The 9,336-nt window shown below is 30.4% G+C and overlaps 1 protein-coding gene across 4 annotated transcripts in view; it reads right to left on the bottom strand.

Moving 5' to 3' along the window:
• Nucleotides 1–8,861, bottom strand: part of LOC117178147 — a 15,362-nt gene extending 6,501 nt beyond the window's left edge. For 2 of the 4 annotated variants that reach the window (XM_033369408.1, XM_033369411.1), the window contains exons 1-4: nucleotides 8,746–8,861; nucleotides 2,147–2,203; nucleotides 565–614; nucleotides 295–469 (exon numbers count right to left, since the gene is read on the bottom strand). In XM_033369408.1, the coding sequence (XP_033225299.1) occupies nucleotides 295–469; nucleotides 565–614; nucleotides 2,147–2,203; nucleotides 8,746–8,788 (325 nt within the window). In that variant the 5' untranslated portion in view covers nucleotides 8,789–8,861. Of the gene's footprint in view, nucleotides 1–294; nucleotides 470–564; nucleotides 615–2,146; nucleotides 2,204–8,714 lie in introns of all 4 variants that reach the window. The other 2 variants (XM_033369409.1, XM_033369410.1) reach the window with 2 other exon arrangements.
• Between the last annotated feature and the right edge of the window lie 475 nt (nucleotides 8,862–9,336).

Raw genomic sequence — 9,336 nt, 5'->3', positions numbered from 1 at the left:
TTTTCTGTTTCCTAACCTCAAAAAATGGCTTGGCGGTAAGAGATTTGCGGACAATGAAGAAGTAATCGAAGCTGTAAATGGGTATTTTGAGGAGCTTGACGGTATAAGAGATATCCGTGAAAATTCCAAAAATAAACTTGTTCCAAGTTAACTGACACGCCCTCAGTTGAAAGTGTTAAGTCTTAAAGTTGAATCGTAGGTATAAATAATTCTGATTTAAAAAAAAAACAATTTTGCAGGAAATAGAAATGTAATAAATCATGTCTTAATTCACAAATTACGAAAAAAGCTTACGTGCGAAATTCGAATGCGCAGCCGAAGGAGTTGCGGTTTGCTCGCTGATTTGTGGCATGAAGATTAGATTAGGTGTTTTAGCGGCAGTAGAGGTTTCGTGAGATTGCAAATAAAGGTCTTCTAGTGGCTGGGAACAATTCGTTATGGGAGTCAATTTATTTCCTTTTCGTTCCTGCTATTACGAAAGTATTTATTATTATATCTCAAATATTTATCTGTGTTTAAAGATGAAATGGAATGACAATAATGATAAAAAAGGATGCTACGTACTACATTTTTTAATTTCCAAATGTCCTTAGAAGCTTCTCTCTTCAGAGATCCTATAGTTAGAAATCGGTCATATTATATATACAATGTACATAAAAAATGTCCTACACTTTAAAAATATTTAAACAGAGTTGACGAATTTCTCTGTCCGTAATCAGGGTGTCTGCTCAAATGCTGGAAAAAAATTCCCTGACAATTCCAGTTTTTTTTTCAGGTATCTCAAGATTTTCCAGGTATAATTTTTAATAGTTCAGAGCCATTAAAATTAATGTTTAATCAAAAAGATTATTTTTTTTACTAAAATGAGAGAATATAAAACAGGAGCATTTTACATTTTCAGTCAAAATGAATCAATATTGAACAAAAATAAAAAAAAAACGAATGAAAAAAAATAGTTTCAACTGCAAGTGAAATTTGCAGCAAAACAAATAATTTTCAGTCAAAGAAGACACGAATTTTCAACAAAATAGGTTATTCTTCAACTAGCGATAAAATTTCAATTAAAATTATCAATCTTCAAACAAAGAAATTAACGCTTAACAAAAGAGTTTAACTGTTAACAAAGTAATTTAATTTTCATTCCAAAAAAGATTAATTATGAACGACAAATGTAGTAGATCATATTCCAATCTAAACTTATTTTAATTATTAATCAAAAACAGTTCATTTCAACCAAAAAAGACGATTTTTCAAATGAGTCGAATTTTCAACAAAGAATGATTTTTCAGTGTAGAAAGAAAAATTGGAAACTGTTGAATTTCTAAGCAAAATATGAATTTTCAACCAAGAAGATTAATTTTCTACCAAAAAGAATTAATTTTCAATAAAAAATATGAACTTTCAACCAGATACTTGAACTATCTGGTAAAAAATTAATTTCCATCATAACAAAAAACGAACGTTCAAAAAAATAGATACAGTTATATAAAGAGAAATGGTCATTTTGAAATTATTCAATGTTGTTGATTACTGCTCCATATTTTTATTTGAATATATTAAAAAATAAATAACCAACTGCGAGGAGACTTTAGGAGGTTAATTAACATTGATTAATTTAAAAATAAAATCTTTACTTTATAATTACCCTGGTCAACACCATGACATCTTAAGTAAACACTAATGTAAAGTTACTTCTACGAACAAAGAATCAATCTTATGCAATTTTATATAGCAATTTAAAAAAATAAAGCGCGCTATAGAGAAAATTACCTGAATTAAAAAAATCTCCTGACATTTCCAACTTTTTCCAGGTATATAAAAATTATTAGAAAATTCCAGGTTTTCCAGTTAGACTGGACAACCTAATACAGTGAAACTCTTGAATAGCCCTCCCTTCTAGAGCCCTTTTGAGAATTGATGCCACGCCGCATGTAGGTGTATAAGGTGCTGCGCGGGATCTGTGGCTGTCACTTAGGCGAGCAGACAGGCGTGAACAAACAAAATCGGAGCGGGCTATAATGAGTTAGTTCCTACCCACCGTCAGCACCGAAATCGGCGCTATAGAAGAGTTTCATTGTATTAAGAGGTATGAAATAAAAATATATCTCTAGGGTTATAAAATAAATAATAAAAAGTTCAAATTTACCAGGGACGAAACAGTCATCGCTGGATTCGCTGTCACTTTGTTTGTCGCTGGACATTTCTAGAATTGAAAAGGTGTGTAGTTTTTAATTCAGAGTTTTCAAATGACTTCAAAATTGAGTACGAACAATGATTTGAAAAATATGATATTCAGAAAGTACTGATAGTTTCTCAAATACTTTACATTATATCAAGGAAACAGACATTTAAAACCTCTACAATATATGAAACTGAAGTTTCCAATGCTTTTGTAAATCGAAAAATAAAAAATATCCCTATATAAAATGTAAGACATTAATTTGATAGATTTTAGGGGTAAATAATTGCATAAAAATTCAGCTTCCTAGCTGCCGGGAAAAGCAGTTGCTTTTAGCGGCTGAGTTTGAAAAATTGAAAATATATTACAATTTTTTTACCTAAAATGTAAGAAATGAATGTTGTAGGTTTTCAGGATATCTAGTGAGCCACCAATTTGAAATTTCCGGTTTGTTCTCGATCACATTTTTTTTCTTTCGACCAATCTACTTTATGTCTTTTTGTAATTTGCCAATTATGTACATATTTATATGAGTCAAATTGATTCTCAATCACAAATTGAAGTGACAAATATTAATCGAAACTACATTAATGATCACGAGTATGACAATGTCGGTTTATTAATTATTTTTAAAGTTTTTTAATGTTAATTATATGAATTAAATTTCTTTTCTCTGGAATATCATCAAAGCTGTCAGCACTCTCAATAAAATGAGCCAGGATGAAGTCATATTCAAGGCATTGCAAAACAAGTTATTATAAATTATATACAATATTATAGATTATTATTGTATTATATAATATTATTATAATAGATATTATATACAATCTGATATTGCAAAACAAGTGTACACTTCAATGTTTTCTTAAAACCTAAATTAAAAATAATAAAATAAATATTTTTCGAATTTCTGGGGATCATTTTAAATGAAAAAAACCTATAGAATCAGACCAACCTATCACCATTATTTAAAAATTTTTTTATATGAAATGAATAGTTATGAGGTTTCTATGAAATTTATTTAAACTACAAGGTCGAGTGCCAAAAAAGTAACGATTGTAGACAAAGAATCGTACATAATTGTACAGAAATTTAATATGAATTTAACTTTACATGCCAAACAAACCTGGTGAGTGAAAAACAAACCTAGATAACAACAATATACCACGAGGACAATTTTTCACCAATTGTTGACCTCCCTTCCCCCTCGTGGATAGCCGTGGAATTTTGACTAACACCCCCCCCCCCCCCCCCTCTGTACTTTGTCCACGTGGACATATATTATGAAAATATAGATATTATTAGTCTTCCAAATGTCCGGGAGCTCGTGTGACAATTCCATGGACGTCATTTTAGAACTCACTCAAATTTCAGATTCTTTTGTTTTCATAGTCAACAGTTCAGAATTCGTTGACTGGCTAACAGCTGTTCGTGCATTTTGCAACAATTTATCGTTAAACTGGAGGAAAATTCGAGTGAAAAAACGATATTTTAGTACTCTTCAAACCCACGGGAAATGATTGTTTGGATGCTAAAAACTAACAATAAGTTTGAATGGCAGCTCCTGAGTGGTGCCAAAGTTGACTGGCAGGCTGTCAAACATGCCAAGATTTCGAGAGAAGAAACGTCATTTTAGTACTCTTGAAACCCATGGGGGGTGATTTTTTAGGTGCAAACAACTACCAAGAAGTTTGAGTGGCAGCTCCTGAGTGGTGCCAAAGTTGACTGGCAGGCTGCCAAACTTTTTGAGATGTTAGGCGTAAAAATATTTTTATGTTAAACTGAAACACATTCAGATGTTAAAACCATTCGAACGCATGCGCATCGCAATTTCACGACTATATTTGAAAGCTATATATATTCAATATTAAAATTATGGAATATTACAATTTTAGAACATTTCCAAAGAATAAAAATTAGATCTCCTTAAATAAAAATGGATAACGACTTTTTTCTGTCTAAAGAAGGGAACAACGATCTTATGTTTTAGGTTTATTGACTTAACACATTTGACAAAAGGTTTATAAATTTCAAATAAACTTTGTGTTTAAGTATCTTAAAATAGATAGAATATTTAATTCAGATTACAGATCATTCGTTCTCCGATTATTCATCCCCGTTTTTATTTTGAATTAGAAATATTGAATATAACCTCAACTTGACTGAATGCATCATCTGGTCGACATTTTATACCCTTTATCTGTTTTTCGTTCGTGTACGAACATTAAACTTTAATTTAAAATTCACAAAGAAGTTATCAATTAATTCCTTAAGTGACGATAAATAAGTAAACTCCTAAAATATTTACAGACGTAATTTGACATAACCATACATGTAATATCTCGGATTTTTCAGTTGAACTTTTTGAGTGTTAGAGGGTAACATTTCACTTTTTAAGATCTGCAGATTCTAACTTCGAACATATAGATTGTTGTCCTATAGTTAAACATATAACATGTTAAGCCTGAACATCTACATTTCACTTTTGAATATCCATTTTTCTCTGTGTAGATGAACATTTTTTTGAATGAAAAGGACAAAACTTTCATTCGCTTGCTGATTAAAATGTCAGTCAATTTTGGCACTACTCAGGAACTGTCAGTAAAATTCTTTGTTAGTTGTTTACACCAAAAAAATCATCCTCAATGGGTTTAAAGAGTACTAAAATAACTTTTTTTCACTTGAATTTTCGACATTCTAGACAGTCTGCCAGTAAAATTTGACACCACTGAGGAACAGCCAATCAACTATTATCTTACTTTTTAGCACCTAAAGAATCATTCCCAATGCGCTTCAGGAGTACTAAAATCACTGTTCTAATTTTCATCCTGTCATTTTTTATATGCTTGGCAATCTGCCAGTCAACTTTGGCACCACTCAGGAGCTGCCAGCTAAGCTTCTAGTTAGTTTTTAGCATTCAAACAATCATTCCACTTGTGTTTGAAGAGTACTAAAATGACGTTTTTTCACTCGAATTTTTGACATGTTTAACAGCCTGCCAGTCAACTTTGGCACCACCGAGAAGCTACCAGTCAAACTTCTTGTTAGTTTTAAGCATACACACAATCATTCCACGTGGGTTTCAAGAATACTAAAATTACGTTTTTTCACTCGAATTTTTGACCAGTTTAACGATAAATAGTTGCAAAATGCACCAACAGTTCTTAGTCAGTCAACGAATTTCGAACTGTTGACTAGGAAAACAAACGAATCTGAAATTTTAGTGAGTATTAAAATGACACCCATAGAATTGTCGCGAGCTCCCGGACTACAAGAAGTTTAAAAGGAGCGATGAATTGGCTAAAAAAATTCGGATTAGCTTAGGAACGTGAGCTTAAACATGATTTGAATTGCAAAGAAAAAGTCGTGAAAAAAATAAAAATAAAAATTCTATTATGCGCAAGCACAATATAAAAGTTCGAGTATACCTAGAGTACACCTTGTCTCATTTCAGTATATTTTCCATAGATTTAGGGAAATGTGTGTCCACGTAGATTCTAGCCCGACCCCCCCGGTCCCCCTCGTGGACAAGCGTAGAATTTTGCCATACCCCCCCCCCCCACACTCCCCTAAAGTATCCACGTGGTATATGGATGGCCCCACAACTTTAAATAATTGTCAAGCAGAATCAACTTGATAATTTTTCATCTTGATTTTAAATTGAATTCTAAATTGATTTCTAAATTGAAATTTGCTGTAACCCTGATTATATTCTTCTTAGTAATTCATGTGCTTTGTATTTATATATTTTTTTTTATTTCTTGACTGAAAAATTGTTGTTCGTTGAAATGTCGCCTTTAGTTTCTAAAATTATTTCGTTTAAATAAAAGTTCATATCTTATGACTGAAATATCAATTATTACACTTTTATGTTCAAAATTGAACTTTTTAGGTGAAAAATTAAAATATTTTGTTGAAAAATCAAGTATATTGTTAAAAAATTATCGTTTATGGTAGAAAAGTTTTTTTTGTATAAAAAAATCAAATAAGTTTGAATTTTTAAATTTGTATCTGAAATATTGTTTCCTTCCTTTCATAAAAGATCATACGTTAAAAATATTACAAGATTAAAATTCAGGTATTTGAATGATCATTGTCAGAAAAAAAAATTGGTCAAAGAAAAATGAAAGAACTTGGAAAATAAACTTTCCACACTGCAAAGAATATATTAGGTAAAATACAAAAATTTCCATTAGTTTGACGTCTCATATCTTATGATACTAATTGTATGCATTGCTATAAAGGTCGCGTGATAGGACACGTGTTTACGATAAAATAAAAAACAAAACAATCTTTTAATAATATATTCAAAACAGGTAAAAATATTGAAAAATATGGAAAAAAATTAATATTTGGCGATTGATTCGATTATGACTTCAGGGATTCATTACATCCTCTTAGTCTATAGTATGATGAATTTACATGGAGCGTTGCCGGTTATTTTATAAAAAATATTATGCTAAATCAGTAATAATTATTAACGGTTCTTTGTAATGAACGTTGATAAATTGATTCTTAACTATATTAAAATATTCGCAAGTATAAAGTTCAGAATTGTATCGTGCATCATAAATTGTTCGAATAATTATTGTTGAGTTGTAACCTAAAACAGCAATGCAGCGTCTAATTTTAATTTGTGTTTTCACTCAATATAAAGGATATCTGTGAATTGGAAATATTCAAAAAATGGTGTTAATATTATTTGACAATTTTTCATTTTGAATTTAGGAAAATCATCTATGTATATGTCCGTAGTAAAAGGGCCCTTATAGCCGATTCTACTTTACGAGATATTTGCGTTTTTCTAAGTTGAGATAAAAATGATTTATAATCATTTTGAGTACGATCCGCAACTCTAACCCAAACACCATTTTTTTTATTTAGAGTGGGGATCATATTCTACGATCTATAGTGAATTCATTGGGACAAGAATCATATTTAGATAGTACCGGAAGTAGGTACATAAGTAGATAGGGGTTGAAAATGACTGCTTTACTAGGAAGCTAAGGGGACGAAACTTTTTTTTACAAATATTTGACATGAAGCGCTACGAAATTCATGCTTCAGATTTTAGGTAGTCACTTATTTTCCGTTTCACATAAAAGTTGAACACTTCAGTTCAATTAAAATTTTGCAAACCATTTTTTTTTTCATCAAAATTAAAAAGCATAACATTTTAGTTCTAAGATATGAGACTACTATCTTGAATATAAACAATTTTTTCCCTTAAGAAACATAATAAAATGAAAACAGGGAAAATTTTGTAACAATTTCAAACATAACAAATTCAACAATTAATCACTTCTGGATTCCTAGTGTAGTTGCTGTCCTGCGAAACTTTTTTTTATGCATACATCTAATTCCGTAAAGAAAATAATTTTCAGCAAAATGATAGATGTATTTGAAATCAGTTTTCATTTGTGAAAAGATAACATTGAATTTTAACAAATTTAACAGCGTTTGAATAGCAATTGTCATAAATTCAAAGTAGCATTTGGATCAAAAATGCTTTTTTAAGTGAGGAGTTGCAAGTAAATTGTATTTATTTATGAAAAGTGTTGGTGATAAATATTAAAAGTCGAATGCGACGGCGATTTACTTGACGACTGAAATCAAACATAGACATTTAACAAAAGTAAGAAAATAAACTATAGTATACATAATTAGAAATTGATATAAACCAACAAATTTTTGCGAACTTTTATTTGAAAAAGTTTCTTTATCAAACTTGGTTGGTTTTAACGTAAGTTACGTAAAAACAAAATGATTTAGATTCATTCTAAAATTAAACGTCGGATGAATCTCAGTTTTTAATGGTATTACATTTATGACTTTTTATTTTCTGAATTTTATTAAAAAATTAAAAATTACAATTAGTTTGAAAAAATCGCTAAATTTTCTTGATAGCCACGTACTATTAATTATGCATTTTTTCTTTGAAATGAATGTTTATCCGATGTTAAATTTGATGAACAATCTAAATCTGTTGGCTGTTTGTTCTATGTATAAAGCCAAAAATGCTACATTCCACACAAATTTAGCAGTCAACGTAGAGGCATTATTTACGTTTTAAACCTCTTAAACTTGTGAATCCGCTTATTTTTTATTTTTTAAATATGCGGAAATATATATTGAGAGTTTCAAAAAGTTTCATAAAGAAATTTTTTTTTAATTCTCGAAAATCACTAATTTCGACAATTTACTTGAGACTTCTCAGACTAATTTATTTAAATATGTGACTTGATCCCATGCTATTGGTATAATTGTTTCATTCGTACCAACTCAAGAAAAAGCAAGTGACAACCAAAATAAACAGCCATTTTGCAAGTTAAAAACTAGGAACGCAACACAACATTTTGTATTCACCTAAAATCTGAAATTCACTGCTAATTTTAAAATAATGATAACAATCAATTACAAACTTTTTTTGTTTCACAATTAATTATTTTTCCCCAAAGTGAGGGATGAACCTACATACTGACCTAAAATGAAAAAATTATATTCTAATAAAAATTCGAAATTTTTAAATGATTACCTCACTGTAGATGAGCCGCTCCAATACTTACTCTGACTGGTTTCAGCTACAATTTTTTCAGGCCTCGTGCTCATAAAAACTTACAATTTTCTACTGCAGACCTAACTAATAATGTATCTACTGACTGCTACCAAAGATATTTATTTGGTGAGTGATCCCAACTTTGGTATGTTGGGCTACTGCGCTTGCCTGGCGCAGCGGTCTTCATTAGTCGCTGTTGGCGCGCGATTCAAGCCGGGTATAATTAACAATTATGGAAATTAAAATAGATCATTTTTATTAATTGCAGACAAATATCAGAAAAAAACATAAATTGTGATTTATTTTAATTTTATTTTAACCTTACATTACAAATTTTGTAATTTCTGATATTTATGTGCAATTTATAATAATTATCTATTTGAATTTTAATAATTGTTAATTATACCCGGTTTGAATACGCGCCAACAGCGACTAATGATTGCCGCTGCGCCAGGCAAGCCGGTACATAGCGCGGCAGGCAAGTTTGTGGTATATAAAAAGATAATATCTTTGCTGCTACTGGCCATAATCAGCCATAACCATTATCTTTGCCATAATTGATCGAACCTAAACTTAACACCCTGGAACCCTGCACCTGCAA

The sequence above is a fragment of the Belonocnema kinseyi genome, chromosome 8 (genome assembly GCF_010883055.1).
Source record: "Belonocnema kinseyi isolate 2016_QV_RU_SX_M_011 chromosome 8, B_treatae_v1, whole genome shotgun sequence".
NCBI lineage: Eukaryota > Metazoa > Arthropoda > Insecta > Hymenoptera > Cynipidae > Belonocnema > Belonocnema kinseyi.
The sequence above is the reverse complement of the archived record's forward strand: the minus strand, read 5'-3'. Positions and strand labels throughout refer to the sequence as shown.